The 20,896-nt window shown below is 38.2% G+C and overlaps 1 protein-coding gene across 1 annotated transcript; it reads left to right on the top strand.

The window, feature by feature from the left end:
- Positions 1-2,322: 2,322 nt before the first annotated feature.
- On the top strand, positions 2,323-18,125 carry LOC306878224 (SWI/SNF complex subunit SMARCC1-like). The gene is made up of 28 exons (XM_079430430.1): positions 2,323-2,534; positions 3,497-3,616; positions 4,314-4,399; positions 4,529-4,610; positions 4,763-4,855; positions 4,947-5,016; positions 5,141-5,210; positions 5,319-5,394; positions 5,554-5,679; positions 5,971-6,086; positions 6,496-6,623; positions 7,001-7,060; positions 7,155-7,192; positions 7,405-7,523; positions 8,166-8,237; positions 8,324-8,437; positions 8,569-8,722; positions 8,813-8,923; positions 9,013-9,072; positions 9,160-9,418; positions 10,434-10,595; positions 11,980-12,032; positions 12,290-12,431; positions 13,375-13,532; positions 13,707-13,841; positions 15,222-15,477; positions 16,313-16,456; positions 16,579-18,125. Exons 1-28 carry the CDS (start codon positions 2,349-2,351, stop codon positions 16,674-16,676), a joined length of 3,288 nt encoding a protein of 1,095 aa, XP_079286556.1. The 5' UTR covers positions 2,323-2,348; the 3' UTR covers positions 16,677-18,125.
- The last annotated feature ends 2,771 nt before the right edge of the window (positions 18,126-20,896 follow it).

The raw sequence follows: 20,896 nt of genomic DNA, 5'->3' as shown, positions 1-20,896 counted from the left end.
GTGTGATACCTACTTTATTATATATATATATATATATATATATATATATATTCACACACACACACAGAGAGAGAGAGAGAGATTTATAGAGAGATGCAATTTTAATTCATAAAATAGTTTTATTATAATGAAGTGTTCATGTCTTATTTTACATATTGTACATTTTGCAAGATGCCTCCTGCTTAACAACAACAACAACCACAAAAAAATTTAATAAATTAAAATAAAATAAAATAAAAAAACATTAATTTCTCTACATTTCTTACATTACAAAAAGTGTGGCCTATACTATCCATTGGCAAGGTTTCTTAGAATAAAAATAACCCAGATCTGTTTTTTAAATGTATTTTTACTTTGGGATCTTATATGTTGAATATCAATTTCAAGAGAAAATATTGTGATAACAGCTAACAAGAACAAAAGGGTTAAGATAACAATTTATACTCTACTTATTAGTATTCTGAGGCCTGTTTGGTATTCAGTATTGAAACTTTGATCACAGGTAATTAAAACTTTTAAATAATAATTATTACATTTAAAAAATAATTATAAAAGTGCTTCTCAATTCAGTGGTGATCATGCATTGGTGAGTGAGGTAATGCTAAATTTCTCAAAAATCTGTTCCAATAAAGAACCAAACTAATCTATATCTTCTATGGCCTGAGGGTGAGTAAATTTTCATAATTTTTTGTATTTTTGGGTGAATAATTATTTTAGGACAATTTACGCCCTGCTTAATCATATTGCAAACGCGGATAGAGTAAATGTCTGTTTAAAGTAAAGCCCTAAAGTTTTCCCCCATGGGGTTGTGCTGTTTTTGTTTTGTTTAATAAAATCCCATGCATTTTGTGTTTGAGTCCTCGCCTCACCCTCATCTCCAAACCTGACAATGTCTTTTGTTGTTGTTCATCTGAGGTTTAAGTTTTCAAATTTTAGGACATTTTTAGGGTGTGCTTTTCACATGACTGTGTCTTAAATAATTTACAAATTTGCAGTAATACTGAGGGAACAGACTATGTGGTTCTTCACCTGTTTACACATATATTTATCTTGAGAATGAGCAGAGCATTTTATTCAAAGTGGACAAAAGAGAATATAGAGAGATAATGCAAGAACAGTTAATTGAGAACAATTAACAGGACAAAATAAAAGTGGGAATTACCTAACATATGTGACAAACAAAATCAAGGTCTCTTTTATATAATATGAGAATATGATAGATGTATTATGCTCATATTAAGAGAGTAGAAATATGTGAAAAGTGTTTGTGCTTGCTGTTTACTGTATGAAAAAACAAGTCTGATGCTTCATTAAGTACAAGACATTACGATCTACGATGACCTGGAATGCTGGGAATCTTTTAAAAGTTGAGTTATAAAAGCATAATTATTCTGAGAAATTTAGTTTAAATAAAATAATAACATAACCATATAATGGCTCTGTCAAGTCAATATGATTAGCTCAAGAATTACAGAATGCTGCCTTGTGTCATATTTGGAAAAATAATAAAAGATGATACGCCTGAAAACACAAGTCTGATGGAATAGCAAACAAGCTTCAATAGACATATAGGTTTAATTACAGGACGTTTTGATGCATTATTGTGTTTTATTCCCCCCAAATAAACATTATTAATAATGTCCAATGAACAGTGATTGGAATGTAGTTTTATAAACATTTTTATAGACATTTAAGTTCATTTAACATATTACAATGGGTTGCTGTATCATCTCAGAGCTTCTGATGATGATGGTCATTATATGGTATTGGCAGAGTATGTCTTTAGTCAAACTGAGTACAAGAGAAGTTGGCTATAAATCAAGGTAAAATAGTAATAAAACAACATTGTGGATAGAAGTGGTGATGTATAGAAATAGTGGAGGAAATAAAGGGAAGAATTACCACTGTTACCACTAGATGTCACCATTTTTTTCCTGAATATGTAATAATCTGTGTTTTATGCTACTGGACATTACAAAATGATTACTGGCTCTAACTTCACTTGCATAATGCGCATTACATTTTGTTTAAGTTATCATTTTAATTTGCATCGATTTAAAATGTCTTGTAGCTATCAGGAATACGAGTTCTGCCAAATTATATTTTAATTATACTATAAATTAAATTATATTTTTGTGAATTGCATATCATTTTGAGAAGAAAAATAGATTCTTTATGCGGATTATTATATATCTACTCTGTATGTTCTGACAACTCTTTCGGTTTATACACAATGACATCTCGCGAGACCTCCCTCAAACAACGGCTCTTGCGTCGGCCGTTGCGCATGCGCAGTGCTGTTTTAAAACATTTTCCACGGACTAGCTTCTATCGCTAATAAAGAAACAATGGCGACAGCGGCGACTGCAGCGGGCGGAACGGGCTCCGGAGGACCATCAGCCGGCCAAGCGGGCGCCGGTTCCTCGATCGGACGGAAAAAAGACGGAGGGCCTTCTTCCAAATTTTGGGAGAGCTCGGAGACGGTGTCTCAGCTGGAGACAGTTCGGCTGTGGATCGGGAAACATTATAAGAAGGTCTGCGGCTCATGAGGCGTCCGTTGAATGGGGGCGCGCGCATCACACAATAGCTACAAGATGCGGCACGCGTGCTTGCGTGTAGTTTATTTGCTATCGCAATCGATTTTTTTGAAAGTGTCGAATCAGAGCAGTGGTGCAGATGTTGTTTGGGTTCCAGGCTGGCATTTTAGTCCGCAAGTTTTGCTCTTGTGTTGATTTAAAGCGGCAGTGTTGTGGGCTGTTGAGTTAGCTTGCGTGCTGACGATAGTGACTGAGATGCGCGAGCTACTATAATAACGCTATAATAAAATAGTGTTTTGAAATATGCCAAATTACTGTCTTCATTTGCAACATTTTTGGGATATGCTGTCTTTTTTAATAAAGTCCACTGGTTTAAAAGTCAGAGGACACTTGGTGGTTCTCGCCACAATGCTTCGGTTGTTTGTGCAGAAGTTTGTTTACTGATTCTTTAATGTTGATTCATTAGAAGTTCTGGTGGTACCATGATTCAATAATGGTAAAATATTAGGTACATATGGTCATAAATGATAAACCCTGTCACCCATCATTGTGTTTACATGGTAGCCTAAGATATGTCAAGAATACCATGGTATTTACAACAGTACTGTGTCCATTTAAACCATGGAACTTGTATTAGTGTTTTAGCTTTGTGGCAGAGATATAAACGTGTTGTTTAAAATCAAGTGTGATGTTTTTCTTTGGCAGATATTTGTTGGAACTGGATGATTTCACCTTTGCTCTGTGTAGTCTCCTGTAATGCACTTTCGTGAATAAATGTATTATGCATGTTCAGAAGTATTTCTTTAGGTTAGATTGTAATGATGATGACTGTAATGAAGCAGAACTTGAGAGTATTTTTGCTTTTGTGTGATTAGTGAAAACACCAACATAAAGATCCAATGCTTAGAGTTTTCTAATGGATTTTCTGGTATTTATTGTGGCTCTTCATTCATCTGCAGTATGTCCAACCCGACTCTCCTTCATGCAAAAATTTGACTGCTTTGGTGGTGCAGTTGCTGCTGTTTCAGGAGGATGCGTTTGGGCGTAGAGTCAGCAATCCTGCCCTAACCAAACTACCCGTGAGTCTGGATTTGCAGTGTTTTTCACTTCTTGTTCTTCACGTTCCAAATCTATAACACTTTTACTCGAAACATAACTGAAGATAGTCTTTTAATTTAAAGTCCGTTCATCCAGAGTTCATAAAACATAAATGTAATCCATATGAACAGAATCGTTTTAAAGTGAACAGATTTTTAATCAAGCTTTTATTCACAAATAAGCATTGTGCAATGCACAAAAAAATAGAGCACAGAGCACATCAAATACAGTAAACGGAAGTTTAAACATATTTGTTTGACACACAAGAATCAATTATGTTTGTTGTGCACTGAGTAACTCTTGATCATATTTGATGGGCTTTGTGTGTATATTAAAGCCTAAATTAATCATATAAATTGTCTCTTCAGAAAGCTTGAATTAAACCACTCCAATAATATGGATTATGATCTCTGTGAAATTTTTGAACAATAGTATCGTCATTTGTGTTTCGAAGATGAGTGAAAGTCTTACGGATGTGACATGAGGTTGAGTAACTTTCATTTTTAGGTGAATTATCCCTTAAATGTGCTCTTGTTCATACCCCTCTATACTATAATTTATCGCATCACATGTGAGACAGTACAAGTACAGTGCCTTGTTCTTATGGTAAAATTCTGCAGAAATGTGGACATTTGTGTTTACACGCCAATGGGAAATGAAGTCATTTTGTTATTCTAGGCAAAGAGCTTTCTGGATTTCAAACCCGGAGGAGCCCTTTGCCACATTCTGGGTTCTGCATACAAGTTCAAAAACGAGCAGGGCTGGTGAGTAGAATCTCAGAAAGGGTGAAAAATAGAGATGGAATAATGAATGCAAAGACAGCAACCTCAGACAAGTAATATGTAAAAGCTAATGCTAATATGTTAAATATTGGTGTGCCTGTATTTCTTCAGGAGGAGGTTTGATCTGCAGAGCCCATCCAGAATGGATAGAAATGTGGAGATGTTCATGACTATTGAGAAGACTCTTGTTCAGGTAGAGATCTATGTGCTGTGGTCCATGAATCTAAATGCATAATAGGACTCATTGTGAATGTACTTTGTTGATTTTGTCACACTTGGTTCTCCCAGTCCTGAATATGTTATGTTCTCTGTATGCGATAATGCATATCTCATTCTTCCCTGCAGAACAACTCTTTGATCCGACCAATTGTGTACATTGTGTCTGACGTGGAGCAAAAGCAAGCCAACAAGCTCAAAGACATCATTAAGAGACATCAGGTAAAAACAAAACATGAATCAATTAGGTTGTTAAAATTCCATCTTGTCTTTTTTTTTTTGCACTTCTCTGATGTTTTTGTTTCACTTCTAGGGCACCATCACTGAAGATAAGTCAAAGGCCACTCATATTATTTACCCCTCCCCAGCCCAGGTTGAAGAAGGTTGGTGTTTGATTTTTATAACAAAAGACGGGTGAACAAAACTTCCTCAATCATTTCTTTTAATTGGACTTTATATTTGGTGTTTTCATGACCTTACATTTTGAATTCTGCTTCTGCCTTTCAGAGGAATGGCTACGTCCTGTCATGCGCAAAGACAAGCAAGTTTTGGTTCACTGGGGTAATTACCCTGACAGGTTGGTTGTGTGTGTGTGTGTGTGTGTATATACACGTACTTTATGTTTGTGTGAAACAGAAAGATTCATTCTAATTTAAATGATAAATTATATTATTTAACTCTGCAGTTATGACACATGGGTATCAACAAGTGATGTGGATGGAGATGTTGAGGATCCACCAAGTTCTGAGAAACCGTGGAGGGTAAGGGGATCTATAAATGTTTTGATATGTTTCCTAATTCGCAGTTTTAAAATAGACGCGTTTCAAAAGCCTTCCAATATGAAGCATAAACATTTTGTAAGTGATGCAGCCAGATTCAGTTTTCCAGCGTTTTCTCAGTGTGTTCTTCGATCCCCTCAGGTGCATGCTAAATGGGTCATCGATACAGATGCTTTCAACGAGTGGATGAATGAGGAAGATTATGAAGTGGATGAGAACAAGAAGCCTGTGAGTTTCCGCCAGCAGATCTTCCCAGGGGAAGAAGTGGTAAGAGACCCAAAGATACGAGAGCTAAAGAAATAGATATAGTGCACGTTCAGGTTTCCGTTGTGTTGCAAAGCCAGACCCTTTGAGGTCTCGGCAGGGTTTGTTCTGTCACTATCTGTGTGTCTGTCAATCATCTTCTAAAGCTCTTCCTCACTGCCTCACCCTCACGTACCTCACCCACCCACCCAAATATCCCCTCGGCACCCCCCTCCCCCTTGTGTGTAAGACCGTTCCATTCTCTCATTCTCTCGCTCTTTCTCTCATCCTTCACCCCTCCATGGTTCTGATCAGTCTTCCCGTACACCCGATCGCAAGGACCGCAAGTCCCTGGTTGCCGGCAAGAAGAGGAGACGCTCTCCATCCCCACCCAGCACCCCTGTAGAGTCCCGCAAAAAGGGCAAGAAAGGGTAACTATCTTGTTGGTGTCTGATAAATAAATATAAATATGCACAATAGTTTAAATGCCTGGGTTCTGTAAAAATTTTTAAATGTTTTTAAAGAAGTCTCTTATGCTCACCAAGGCTGCTTTTATTTGCTAAAGATACAGTAAAAACAGGAATGAAATGATGAAATATTAGTTTTAAATAATTGATTTATATTTGAGTTTTTAAAAATGTTTTCCAATTGATTTTTTTTGTGATGACAACACTGATTTTTCAGCAGCCATTACACCAGTCCTCAGAGTCACATGATCCTTCAGAAATCCTTCTGTGTTAATTTACTGCTTGTTATGCGAGAAACATTTCTTGTATAAAATGCAATTAGTTGTGATCATTTTAAATGTAACCGTCTCATTCATTCATTTACCTCAAACAGGAATCCTGGATCCCAGGGGAGACGCCGTGGACATCAAAATGAAGACGAGCAGGATGAAGACCTCACAAAGGACCTGGAAGATCCCTCCGCTGTGCCAGGAATGGAGGAAGTTACATTGCCAAAGAATGGTTAGTCTTCTTGATTAATAGACCCTTATTTGCACAAGGGATAATCAAAGAGCTACTGCCATTGTACACTTGATCATAACCCTGGGTTACTTAGGGTAGCTTTTCCTGTTAGTAGTAGTACACTTAGTAAGTGACTTTGGGGGGGAAAAAAAAGGCTGGTTGACAACTACTTGCTTGATTTAAATGTCTGAGCATCTCATAGCACCTTTTTTAAAGCCCCTCTGGATGCATGGCTAAAATAGACACTGCTATTACAAGCTGCGCCCTACTTACAGTGTCCTACTTTACACTGAAAGCTTGTAAATTTTATTGTATTGGAATTGTCTGTCTGATACATCATCTGCTTTGCTTAATGTTCTCTGCCTTTCTGCTTACAGTCAATCAGAAAAAGGACAGTGAGAACACACCAGTGAAAGGCGGAACGGTTGCTGATTTGGGTGAGTATTTCGCTTCTTATTTGCTGTGGGTATGAATGTGATATCTCATCAGAGGAAATGTAAATTATCGCGTTAACTTTGTTTACCCTCTTAGATGACCAGGAAGATGATTCACTAGCATCTGGTGGCAAGGTAGAGTCTCTTCACATTGTAATCCAGTTATGTTTTGAAAAGTTTCTCTGGATTTAGTATATCAGATGCACAGCATTTTGTAGATAAATAGCCCTTGCATTTTAACCATAAATGCTTTTTTTTTTTTTAGTCTATCAATATATTCCTTTAGTGCCAAGCCATTTATACAGAGTCAGATGGTTCTGAAAGCGTTTATGAATTGTAATTGACAGGAGGAAGATGAACAGGGCAAAACGGTGATCAATCGTCTGATTGACTCTGAGGACAACGTGACTGAACAAACCCATCACATCATTATACCCAGCTATGCTGCCTGGTTCGACTACAACAGGTATCAAATCCCTTCCACCACATGTTTTTTCAGTGTCCTGAGAGCCTGTTTGGATGGAAGTAGTGTTATAGACCAGTGGTTCTCAACCATTTTTACTTGGCCAACACAATATTTGAAGACTCTCCCTCATATATGCTGTGATATTTCCTCTGGTATGTTCTGATATAATTATGATAGTTGCTTCTTTTTTCTTTTTTGTTTAAAATTAAAAATCTAGGGATTGTCAAAATTAAATTAACTGCAATTATTTCAAGAGCTGTTTTATTTAATAAAATACACCATTTTAAAATTTGAATTTTATGAAGTAGTTTATAATTTTTAACCAAAAATAGTATGAATTTTAATTAGAATTATTTAACTTTATTGAACTGAAGTCATCCCCTTGGAAGTTTGCTGAGGCCCCCTAGTGGACCCCCGGCACCTTGATTGAGAACCACTGTATTAGACAAACATAGTGCAGTTTAGAGAAGAATTTTTGGTTAAGGTGGAGTTTTTTTTTTTTTTTTTTTTTTTTAATAAATACTTTTAAAAAAGAATATCATGTATGATATTTGTCTAGTTTTTCTAAAAAAAAAAAAAAAAAAAAAAGCCCTCTCTACCTTTTCTTGGAAATGTCATTGCATATTCACTTTTTTTTTCCAGTATACATGAAATTGAGAGGCGTGCCCTGCCAGAGTTCTTCAATGGCAAAAACAAATCTAAGACTCCAGAGATGTAAGTTTGCACATTTAATTCACAATAATATTTAATTCACATTTTCTTTCTCAACTTTCATACTTTGTTTATTACTTCTTCCTTAGCTATCTGGCTTATCGTAACTTCATGATTGACACATACCGGCTGAATCCTCAGGAGTACCTGACCTCCACCTCCTGCAGGAGAAACCTCACTGGGGATGTGTGTGCGGTCATGAGGTCAGAATTTTAATTTACCTTTATAATTTATTAGAATATTATGCAGAGAGCCTTGCATAAAGTTAAATAGGATCATTTCTTTTATTTGTTGTTGTTATATATTCACCTTTAGTGTTGTCTCTCCCCCCCAGAGCGCATGCCTTTTTGGAGCAGTGGGGGCTGGTGAACTACCAGGTTGATGCTGAGAGCAGACCTCTCCCCATGGGCCCTCCACCAACCCCACATTTCAACGTTCTGGCTGATACTCCGTCTGGCTTGGTGCCGCTGCACCACCGCCCCCCACAGGTGAGACTGGGGTGACTTCCCTTTTTATTCCCAGAAGGCACAAGCTTTCATGTGAAACAGTTGCAATAAAGTCTTTGCTTTTCATCCCAGGTTCCCCCTGCTCAGCAGATGCTGAACTTCCCAGAGAAGGGCAAAGACAAGCCAACTGACCTGCTGAACTTTGGCCTCCGTACAGATATTTACTCAAAGAAGAATCCTAAGGCAAGTCACCTAATACTAGACCTAGTTGTCAATGCTATATGTTATTTTTTTTTCTCCATAGTTTCTTGATGTGATCATTTGCCTTTCAGGGTAAAGGGGCTGCAGGTGGGAGAGAGTGGACTGAGCAAGAAACATTGCTTCTGTTGGAGGTGAGATCTGAATCAGTGGGCATAAACTCAAGATTCTCCTTTCATACCAGTTTGTTTTAATAATATATTTTAAACTAATCATTTCAGGCTCTAGAGATGTATAAGGATGACTGGAATAAGGTTTCGGAGCACGTGGGCAGCCGTACACAAGATGAGTGCATCTTGCACTTCCTGCGGCTGCCCATAGAGGATCAATACCTGGAGAGCTCTGATGCCTCACTAGGTCCTTTGGCTTACCAGCCGATCCCCTTTAGCCAATCAGGAAATCCTGTCATGAGCACTGTTGCATTCCTTGCCTCTGTGGTCGACCCGCGCGTGGCGGCGGCTGCTGCCAAAGCAGCTTTGGGTATGTTGTCAAGTTCTGGTGTATCCACCTTAATTTTAATGTAAGAGAGAATGTTACCATTTGTACTTTCAATGTGCTGGGCTTCCGGTGTCATTAATTGCACATTAGTTTGGGGTTAGAAATTACCTGAAGTCACTGAAGATGAAGTCACTGTTGTGTTAAATGAGAAAAGCAATGAATAGACATTACAAAAAAGGAGCTTTAGGCGTTTGATTCAACAGAATTTATTTCACAAACTTTTAAGGCTACAAGGTGAGCATATCATTCTTTTCCGAAGCTGTATTTAGCCAGACTGTTTAGAGGTAGCATGAATGAATTGATGCATAATTCTGTAAATTACTGGATTTTAAATGGGCACCAATGGGATTTAAAAATTTAATATTGAAATATGATTTTTTTTTCATTGGAATGACACTCTAAATATGAAACTAAAACTGCAAGTTGGTGGCGGCAAGTCACTTTCTTAATGAGCGAGTCGTTTATTCATTTAACAGTTTCGTTCAGACCACTGATTCATTCAGAAACTAAGCAAGTGACTGGCTTTGTAAATGGCTCATTGAATCATTGGCTCACTCAATTCGTTAAAAAAAGCTTATTCATTCAGTAATTTAACACTGCCGAGGCTTTGTTCGGAAGTGTTTCTGTTGCTGAAATTGAGGAGGAAAAAATGACAATACTGACAGTGCTGTCTAAAATGTAATAGTATTGATTTGTTTATTCTGAACTGTTGTGTGAAATCAGTTTCACATTTGCAATACTGCAGATATTTGTTATTTACCCCAAATTAACCTGTGGAATCAACAGCTCTACTTTTATTTATTGTAATCATAAATAAACTGGTTTGTAGCACAAAACCAGTTATTCGATCGTGTCTAAGAAATTGGAAGTCTTGCACATTCAGAGCTTCTGCATTGCAAAATAAGGTGGTTCTGGAGCTTTAATAGCTCACAACGAACAACATTGTGTTATTGTCTGTATTTTAAGATGGGTTTTTTCTGTCCATTTGCGTTTGTAGAGGAGTTCTCGCGTGTGCGTGAGGAGGTTCCTACAGAGCTGGTGGAGGCTCATGTAAAGAAGGTACAGGAAGCCGCTCGCAGCACAGGAAAAGTAGACCCTGCGTTCGGCCTGGAGAGCAGTGGCATTGCCGGTACAGCAGCTGAGGAACCAGAGAAGACGGGTAATTGTGCATGCAGTGAAATTAGGAAAACTCATCAACAGCTGTGATGGGTGTGGGTTTTCCCATCTTGCCAGTTGTTCCTGTGTAGTTCTAGCTTCTTCCACCAGGTGGCATCAGTTCAGTACTTATGGAGTTGCAGACAAACCCAATGACCCTGATCAGCTGTGCATGGGCTTGCTGTGATTTAATGACAGTTGGAGTCAAATAAAAAAGAATATGATAAATATCTCACTTACACACCTTTCTAAACTTTATAGACCTTGTATAATAATACATTAATTGTGAGACAGCACAGCACCAGAGGCAGCGTGGGACTGCATACAATGGTAGCCGATAGCTTTATACAGCGCTGGCAGATGGGGCACAGACGTGGGAGGGGTTGAATCTGGGTCAGTGGAGTGACCTAGTGTGACATGGTGTGCCAGTACAGGCTTTGCCACACATACCGTATTAAAGGCTCCAACGTCATATGCCACAACTCTTTGTTCAGCTCTGATGCTCTAATGCCTGTTCGTAAGGTCATTCACTCACTTGGTCATGCTGTACTCTTCCTTAATGGCTGGTTTGTTTTGTTTTGTGTTTTTTGCCTTCTGTGTGCTGTCAGGCTGTAGTTTGACTTTTCGATGCATTTAAGTGTTCACACTGTGATACTTCATTGTATGGATCCATTTTTCCCCTCACATGTGCACTGCTGTTGAAAAGTTTGGGGTCAGTCAGATTTAAAAAAAAAAATTCAAGAAATTAATGTTAATGTAGCAAGGCTGCATTAAATTGATCATAAAGTGACAGTAAAGACTGACATTAAAAAATTAGATTTTTAATTAAAAGCACGAAAGTGGCTTTCAAATCATGCTTTCTACAAACATATCAAGTAGCACAACTGTTTTCAACAAAGTAAGAAATGTTTGTTGAGCACCAAATCATCATTTTAGAATTATTTCTGAAGGATCATTTGATGCTGAAGACGGTTAGTAATGTTATTAGACTAATGGCTGATGAAATTCAACATTGCATCACAATTACATTTTGAAATGTATTAAAACAGAAAACAATTATTTAACATTTTTAATAATACAAAATGTAATTTCTTTATGGTAATGTAAATTTTGTAATTTTCAGTATTGCTTTTTACTGTGTTTTTGAGTAAATGCAGCCTTGGTGAGAGGTTACTTTAAAAAAATAAACATCCTTTTTAGACAGTTATGGGCTGCATTAAGAGGGACTTGACAATCTCATAAATATCAATTTGATTTGAAAATAGTGTTTTACTGCAGCTGAAGTGCTTTCTTAGATATATATTTTTGTCTTTAGGGTTCTTTTTGTCCAATGCACTCTACCACCTTGCATTTGATGTTTTAATCAATTTTTTTCCCTTTACTCGTAGAACCTACAGAGACTGAGAAGATGGACACTGACTCAGATTCCCAGCCTGATAAGGTCAGATATGACCCTACCACCAGTAGTCATTTGTATTTGCTACCATGTCATGTTTATGGGTTGATTAGAATCAGATCAGAAGTGATTTGTCATTTCCCAGCATTATTGGGATTCCTTGTAATGCGCCTCTCCATATTGAGTCTAGTTCTTCCAAGTTCACTTTCTATACAGTCACCTGTACCTTCGCGTCATTTGCATTTCAGTTGTCTTATGCTGTCTGACTCACGTCTCGCCATTCCCCATTTCATCTGTTGCAGGCGGAGTCAAAGGATGAAGCAGAGAAGCCCAGCGAGTCTGCAGAAAAGCCGACAGAGACAGAGAAGGAAAAGAATGAGACTACAGAGAAATCTGAGCCGCAGGAAGAGGAAGAGAGTGAGGGAGGAGAATCCAAGACAGCAGGTACAGACACTGGCAGCCACAGCGGCAACGAATGCTCATGGGCCTTCCTGAAATCTGACACACGCTGGCTGAAATCTGCTTAATGCTTGTTAAATTGAGCAATGATGATTTGTGCGATGCATGTTTGAGTTGCTACACCCCTTCTTTTTTCAAAACATTGGACTTTGCTTTGCACATTCTGTTACTTTTTTTTTTTTTTTAAGTTACCATTTCAAAAGATGGTGTTCACCCAAAAATTAAAATGTACTCGCGCTCAAGTTGTAGTTTATTTTTTTTCTGCTGAACAAAAGATATTTGAGTAATGTAGGTAGTATAGAAAAATATACTATGGAAATCGATTGTTCAAAATGTCATCTTTTGTGTTCTTCACAGAGAAAGTTCAAACAGGTTTGAAATAACTTGAGGGTGAATAAATGATGACAGAATTTTTATTTTTGGGTGAACTCTCCTTTTAATACAAAAATAAAAATGTTATCAAAGATAAAGCTGGTAAATGAAATGAAATGGTGGTAACGTATGCTTTGCATATCATCTGTTCAGTAAATCCAAATACATGAAATCAAATGAGCTGCTAGATTTAGATACAGTGTGCTGTTAAAACAAACAAGAACTGCTACGTTTCACTGTAAAGTGTTTGTGGACCTGAACTTACTGTTCACCACCAAAGTTAAAGAAGTTATTAACTTAAATATTTTTTATTATTTGTCCATTCGAATCAGTAGAAGATGGAATCATGATTCATGTGATTTTTATTTATTTATTTTTCCCTTTCCCTGTTTTCAGCCTGTTTTGCTGAAAATCTATAAACAAAGTAATGCATTTTAGTTTTATTCCCCTGCCTGCAAGTGCCATTGAAATAAATGTTCGATATAATGTGAAATAATTTTCCTAATTATACTCTAAAATGAGTAATGAGTCTACTATTTATATTCTCGTGTTCCAGAGAAAGACAAAGAGGAGGACATGGAGACCACAGAGGAAGGGAAGGAGGGTGAGGAAGAAAAGGAGGAAGGAAAGAAAAAGCTGGAATTGGATATCGGAGAGGGCAACATCGCCACCGCTGCCGCTGCTGCTCTGGCCTCTGCTGCCACCAAGGCAAAGGTAATGCAATGTTCAGACTTCGACATGGACTGGGTTCAATGTTTATCAATTCTTTAACTTCCTTTGTTGGCACCAGTAGTAACTATGTGCTTTGTGCAGCTGTCTCCAATCAAAGTGCTTTTATCACCCTGGCAGCTAACTTGACTTCATGCGCTGTTGTTTTCTGTGTCTCAGCACCTGGCCGCAGTGGAAGAGAGGAAGATCAAATCTCTTGTGGCTCTGCTGGTAGAGACTCAGATGAAGAAGCTGGAGCTCAAACTCAGACACTTTGAGGAGTTGGAGACCATCATGGACCGTGAGAAAGAAGCAGTAAGTTTTGAATCTGGCAGTAACTTTTGAAGCAGTAAGTTTTGAATCAAGAATAGGTCACCCTAAAATACGAAATAATGCATTTTATATTGATTTTATAATTTTTTGCATTGACTTTTTTGCTTTTTTAGTAAGTTATATTGTATTGTTGAATTATTTATCAAATATCAATAAAATTATCTTATCGTTCCGTTTTTGAAAAAATGAAGAAAACTAAATTTAAATTTGTTTCTCTGCTCAGTCAATGAATTTGTATTTTTTCCTCTCCATGTAATGCAGTGATGCAATGGCTACTTAACTAGTTGTAGTATGAGGTTGTAATTTATACCTGCTTTGCTAGTGCTGTGCTTTGTGTCATGTAGTCTTATGTTCTGCACACCAGAGGCGTTGTCCACAAGAGACTTGGAGAGCTCTACAGAATGCTTCAGCAAATCTATCTGAAGATAGTAACCCAATTTAGCTGCTGTAAATAGTGCATGAAGGATGTGTCTTTATATAGCCCAGCCCAGTGCTACATTATTTCCTTCTGGTGTTCATAAATTCACTAAATATAGCTTTGATTTTAGTTAAGCATGTTGGTGACTTCTGCACAGGCTAGCACCACCTACTCTTTCTTTATAAAACGCAAAAAAGGTTTGTTTCTAGTGATTTCTGCTCACAGGAACATTTTTGTGCCATTTTAGTGGCATGAATCGGTTTCACGCCATATTTGTGACGCACTCTTCTGGTGGGTGTTTGCGTATCTTCTGAAGCTACAGCATAAAGATGGCATTTGTAACCAGTATTGGCATGTTGTAACTGGTCCACACTGGTTCCCAATATAAAATGATCATTGTTGTTATTCCTATTATTGAATAATTAATTTCTTTGTTTATATCTATTTTTATTTTATTTATTTATTTTTTTGGTGGACAAAACTACTTTAAAATGTGTTTTTAAAGTCCTTTTTCTTTTTTTTAATAATGGAATTAAATTCAGTAAGTTAGGTGGCTTTGTATTTTTTTTTTTTTTATTTTTTTTCCTGAAATGTAAATTTTATTTTTTGTTGCTTTTTTTTTTTTTTTTCTCCATGCATCTCATGATTAGCACCATATTGAGATGCCATGATGGACATAACCAGATGGCAAATTTCCAGTTTTCATTTTTCTAGTTCTACACTGATAGCTTCCTACCTTTTTTTCCGCATTATGCACAAATTTATATCAAAGAACCAGCTGTAAATAGACCAATAGATCAGATTAGAATGCTTGCAAAATGCGTTGTAATGATTGGATTTGAAAAACAAATCAAAATTGTTTGCTGTTAGTAAAGCCTTAGTAAGCAATTTAAACCTTGCCCCATCAAGCTGACTTGATTTAACAGGAGTTTTTCCCTTTATAGCTGGAGCTCCAGAGGCAGCAGCTTTTGACAGAGCGACAGGCGTTCCACATGGAGCAGTTGAAGTACGCTGAGATGAAGGCTCGTCAGCAGATGGAGCAGCAGGCAGCTGCGCAGCAGAATGCAGGAGGACATCACGGACCACCTCCACATGGCCCACCTCCCCACGGCCCACCTCCAGGCATGCACCCTGGACACCCAGGCCCCGTATTTCCCCCCATGCACCATCCCATGGGTCCCCACCATGCCCCTCAGACAGGTCAGCACGCACCTTGATCTTCTGGTTTTGTGTTTGAGGTCTTCTTTTGGGTTGCTCCTTTTTGTACAAAACATTCATTCTAGGCTGCATTCTCACAGCGCACACACACAGAAAGCCACCTGGAGAACAGCTTGAGCTCTTTTATGGAGCTTAATGCAGCTATTTTTAATATCAAGCTTGTCCTGCAGTAGTCTGCGTTTTACGACAGTCGTGTTACATGATTTGGACGTTAAGTCTGGGCTTTTAATGAGGGCCACAAGTGCACCACATGTTTGGAATGTGGCACAGTGATCATTTTATCTTGATTATTGACTTTTTGTATCGTTGGAAGCTGCAATGGAAACTAAAATTTGATTAATTGCACATCCCTAATGAGTCTTAAAAAGATTGTAAGTCTTAATTTGCCATTCCACAAGTTAAGGCCTTATATTGGTGTAGAAAGTCTTAAGTTTATTAAGTCATGGCATTAAATGCTGCATGCACTGCAAAAAAAAATAAAAATCTGTATTTGTTTGTTTTTCCAGTGTAAATATCTAAACATCCTTAAATCAAAATACATTTACTTTAGATGAAAAATGAAGATATTTAACAAAATTAAGCAAGTTACAACAAATATTTATCAGTAGGACCAGAACAATAAACTTGTTTCCTTTTGAAAAAGGCTAGTTTTTTCTCTACTGGCAGATTTTTTTATTTATATATATTTTTTTAACTTTGTCTTAAAGTCTTAAATTTACCACCTTAAAACCAGCAGAAACCCTGCTAATTTCTTTCCAAAAGCAAATATTCAGTAGCACATCAATACATCTCTCTTTAAGTCTGTTGCTTTGTTCAGGACCAATGGTTGGACCAGGCCAGCCCATGCCAGTTCAGCCTATGCCAGGCCGAATGATGCCTGGACCTTCCCCAGTTGGACCCCCACAGGGTGGCATGCTGCCCATGATGGGCCCTCGACACCCCGGACCACCCAACGGCATGTGTGAGTATCCGTTCTATCGCTAGATCCCGTCCTCTTGTTCCTGTGCATGGCACATTTGTCCTGGGCTCTATATATTATTTTTCCGGCTGCGTTTTTAAAACAACATCATTGTCTTCTTATAGACCCAGTTCCACCTCCAACCGCACAGCCTGATGGGATGCCCCCTGGCCCAGTGGGACCTCCTGTATCTGCACCCCCTCCTCGTGCTGCTGAAAACTAAACTATTCCCCCCGTCCCCACACACAACGTACACATCCACACACAGATACACACATAAATCCAGATTAATCCGGGATCCCCGCAGACCTGCTGTCGTCGCCCTCTGTAGTTTCGCCTTGCTGATGGGTGGGTCATCTCTAAATCCTCTCGATCGAGCTGAGCACTCACCTCCTCACCCGTAAACATTCACACACTCAGGGCACAAAGTCAAGAGTGCTGCCGTTCCTGTATCTCTTGGCTAGTAATAGCACTGGCTTCTGTTCTGTTTCTCTTCTCTGTGTTTGTTTTCGAGTTACACAGACTCCTGTGGTACTTTGCTGTCCGGCTCTTCCCTGTAATGTGACTGATGGAATCATATGTGTATATTGTGCTAATCCACTTAAGCTAAACGCTCTAAGATCGAAATCACACTGTAGCTATGAGCTGGTCCGCAGCGTCCCGTCTCCTCTGGAGTCCAGTGTTGTGCGCAGAGAACCTTTCCACTGCCTTGTGTTAGTGGTGCAGTATCCATTTCAGCAGGGTTCCAGGTGGCTTCCTTTTTAATATTTACATCCGCATCTAGCTGATAATCTACCTCGCCGGTGCAATTGTTCGAAATCTGTGCACGGTGTGTGAAGCAGATTTGCTTTATGGTACTCTGCTTGGTCAGCCACGCTGTGACCCAGAGATCAATGAGAGATCGTAACTCGCACCGCCACGAGTGCTCCACTGTCCTAAACGCGTCCTGAGTACTGTAACGCCGAACGAGAGCCCACCGAACTGCTGTTTTTAGAGATGTACCCACACTCGCATTAACCTTTGTTTGCTTCAGATGTACGAACACACACAAACACACATTTAAAAAAAACCTCCGTTTTGTTCTCTTGGAGAACACAAATGGAGGTGTATATGGTATCACACTGAAGTGATGGAGGAACTTTGCTTATCTTAGGTGTAGCTGGCCTTTTGTGCTCCTCCCTTAGGTGCTGACAGAGTAGCTGCCCCGCCTCGCTCTACCTCTCTCACTTTACTACCTCTCTTTCTCTCTTCCTGTTATGGCTGTTCTCTCTCTCGCTCTCGCTCTCTCTTTTCTTTGTGTGTGCCCATGTGACTGCTGCATTACTGCTGTGTGGAGGCTGTCGTCCTCCTCCTCCTCAGGTGAACCAAGCCCTCACTTCAACACGGCCCGGCCCACTACACCACACACACAGATACACACGCATTTCCTCTTCCAAAACTTTCCAGGCTGTATGTCACAGAAAAACAGGGGGTGAAACCCTGCCCTCCCCGATCCCCATATATATCTTTTATTGCTTTTTATTTTATGGTAATGTATTTTTAAGAAAATAAAGTTTGTGTAGACTCAGTTATCGCTGTTCTTGGAAGTTTGTAGCTTTTTCTTTTCATTTTTACCCGGCACATTGATACTGAGACCTGAACACTGTCTAAATAAAGTGGGTTTGTTTTTGTAAGAATGCTTTGTTTCAGTTCTAGCGATTTTCCTCTGGTTTATGATGTGTTGGAATTTTAAGAGCAGATGAATCTCACAAAAAGGGCTTTTCACCCTGAAATCAGAAGAAACAAAAATTCATAACTTGTCTTTTTAGGAACGTTTTTTTTTTTATGCAGTGATTTGCGTTCATGGAGTTATTTCTATTAAATCACATTATTATAATATTATTATGGAGGTTTGTTTCCTCCCAGGTTTAAAAAAAATTATATATAATTTTGGATTTAGCTCACGGTTCTGAGTTTATATCTCTCAATTGTGACTTTTTTTCCCCCTCTCATAAAATCAGAATTGTGAGATATGGAAGGGAAAAAAGTCTCAGAAAAGGACATTTTTATCCCTTTTTTGGTATTATGTTTTTAAATAATTTTTTTTTTTTTTTTTTTACAATTGCCCATTTTCTCCAAATGCACTTTGGCAAATATAAATCCTGCTCTGTGAGGAGGAAAAAACATGCAGGAATTATAACAACCTCATGTAATGTAATCTCTAACCCGGATAATCCAGCATGTGGCGGGCTGGAACGTGTTAGACTGTGCCCGATAAGCGATGGAAGTTAGTTGTTTTTCCCCACTTAAATATTGGCACTTTAAAATAATTATCCACTAGAGGCTGTGCATTAGTAGTTTTACCCCACAGGAAAGGGAAGTTCATTATTTCTAAATTTCTTAACTGAGGGAAAAACTGTAATGCACATCATTGAATGTATTGTAGCTTTTGTAAAACGGTGGAAATAATAAAAGACTGCTTTAAGTTGCATTAAAATTCTATTAAGTAATAGTTCATTAATTAGCCTGTTTGATACTTCGCAAATTAGCACAATGCAGAAAGTGATGTCACACATGCTTCTATCTGAAATTTACAGCAGCTTCTGTTTGGACTGTAGGAGAATCTAATTATGGTTGTTATTTCTGATGTTTTAATATATTATGCTTAGTCTGAAAAAAGTTATTTTAAAGCTAAATGATCAATGGAGACATTTGGGCTGAGAACAGCAATATTGATTATTTGAATTTGTGATATTGAGTTTTGAACAACTACTTCAACATGCATGAAGAATAGTTTGCCATTTATTAGTTAACCCAGTTTAAATGAGACTTTTTTTTCTTCAAGGGAGGCTGATCATTCTCAGATGACTTCATGTGGCTTCAAAATAAGATGATTTAAATAGTTTTCTCATATAGATTGTCACTTTGGTGTTTGAGCACCTCACTGCCTCCATGTGAAACATTTACAGCTGTTATTTATGTTTGGTGTAATGATACCAGATGAGGCCCAGGCCATAAAATCATTCTCGAGGCATACCTAAACGCCCAGTGATTTTGGGAGATATTAAACACCTCCTCCACTCAAATACAGACTGGTCTTTCTGCCCTTATGCTTTTGTATAGATGAGCACAAGGCCCTATTTGTTGTGACAAGGTTTGGCTCCATCGCTTTAAAACTCAGTCATTTTTCATTCTGCTGTGGGTGTCTGTCTGAGAATAAAGGGCGGGAAATTGTGTTTTCAAAGAATGTTAAAGCCTATTAAATGTGTTCCTTCAGATTAGTGGTAGGCTGATTAATAATTGTGCCTGCTGGCGTGATGACGGAGAAATGGTCATTCTGGTTTGTGTCAGAGAATTACAAGCAGCCTTGACAGGGCATGTTTTTTCTCTCTCTCTCTCTCTCTCTCTCTCTCTCTCTCTCTCTGAATGGGTGTGTTGGGGTCTTTAAAACGGGTCTATTCATTTATATTATTATCAGCACATGTTGAAGTAGATTAGTCTCTTGTTGTCTCTGAGAGAATATGTGCTGTTAATGCAGCGGGGGTTTTTTTTTTTACTTTCACTTTCTGTATGACAGAAGTTAAGAGGTTCACCGGCATAACTATTGCGCAAAGTTTGCACGTTGCTTGTGTGATATCCATCGGCTCGCCTTCATGGTTTAAAACAGAAATATTTGCAGTATTGCGACGTAACTGCAAACCCCCATGCATATGTATCTTAAACGCAAGGATACATGAAAGAGGAAACAAATTGGTATGCCATGTCTCTATTCTTGTGAGCACTGGCCCGTATATCACGGATCAACTGCGATCCGTTTAAGCCCTGATAGCCTATATGACAGATCAGAGCAATCTTTTATTTACTAATTTAACATGAAATCGTCAAATTGAAACTCCATATCAATAGCATACAACGGAAATACAGAAAATTAGAGCGATCATTTACGCACAATAAATAACAGAGCGTCATATCTATACACATTTTCTCCAGAACGTTCACTCGGTGGTTGGGGACCTCTGCTTTATATGACTGCAGGCAATGAGGCCGAAACCAGCACATCCAGTGCAAGAAGACTGACTTTTTAATTAAATAAAAAAATAATAATTATTTATTTGCAACTTTGAGGTGTTCAGTTTTATTTTGGTTTTAGAAAATAAACGTGATTACTCTCCTCACAAATAAACTCTCTCTTGTTTGTTACATGTTCTCTGTGCCTTTTCTTAGACTTATGTCACTTCCTGTCTCCTGTGGTGTTTGTATTTTATCTTGTTCAGCTTGTTTTTTATATATATATATATATATATATATATATATATATAAGATGAGAAATAGTCGATCCAACAATACAGACGAGCTGAAGGCTCAATAGTGCCTCAGCAGAGCCACAGGCTGATCGCTTCCATGCCATTCCTCACTGATGCTGGAGTTTGTGCTAAAGGAGCCCTGACCAAGTATTGAGTGCAT

This window comes from Barbus barbus (assembly GCF_936440315.1).
Source record: "Barbus barbus genome assembly, chromosome: 12".
NCBI classification, from domain to species: Eukaryota; Metazoa; Chordata; class Actinopteri; order Cypriniformes; family Cyprinidae; genus Barbus; species Barbus barbus.
The sequence above is the reverse complement of the archived record's forward strand: the minus strand, read 5'-3'. Positions and strand labels throughout refer to the sequence as shown.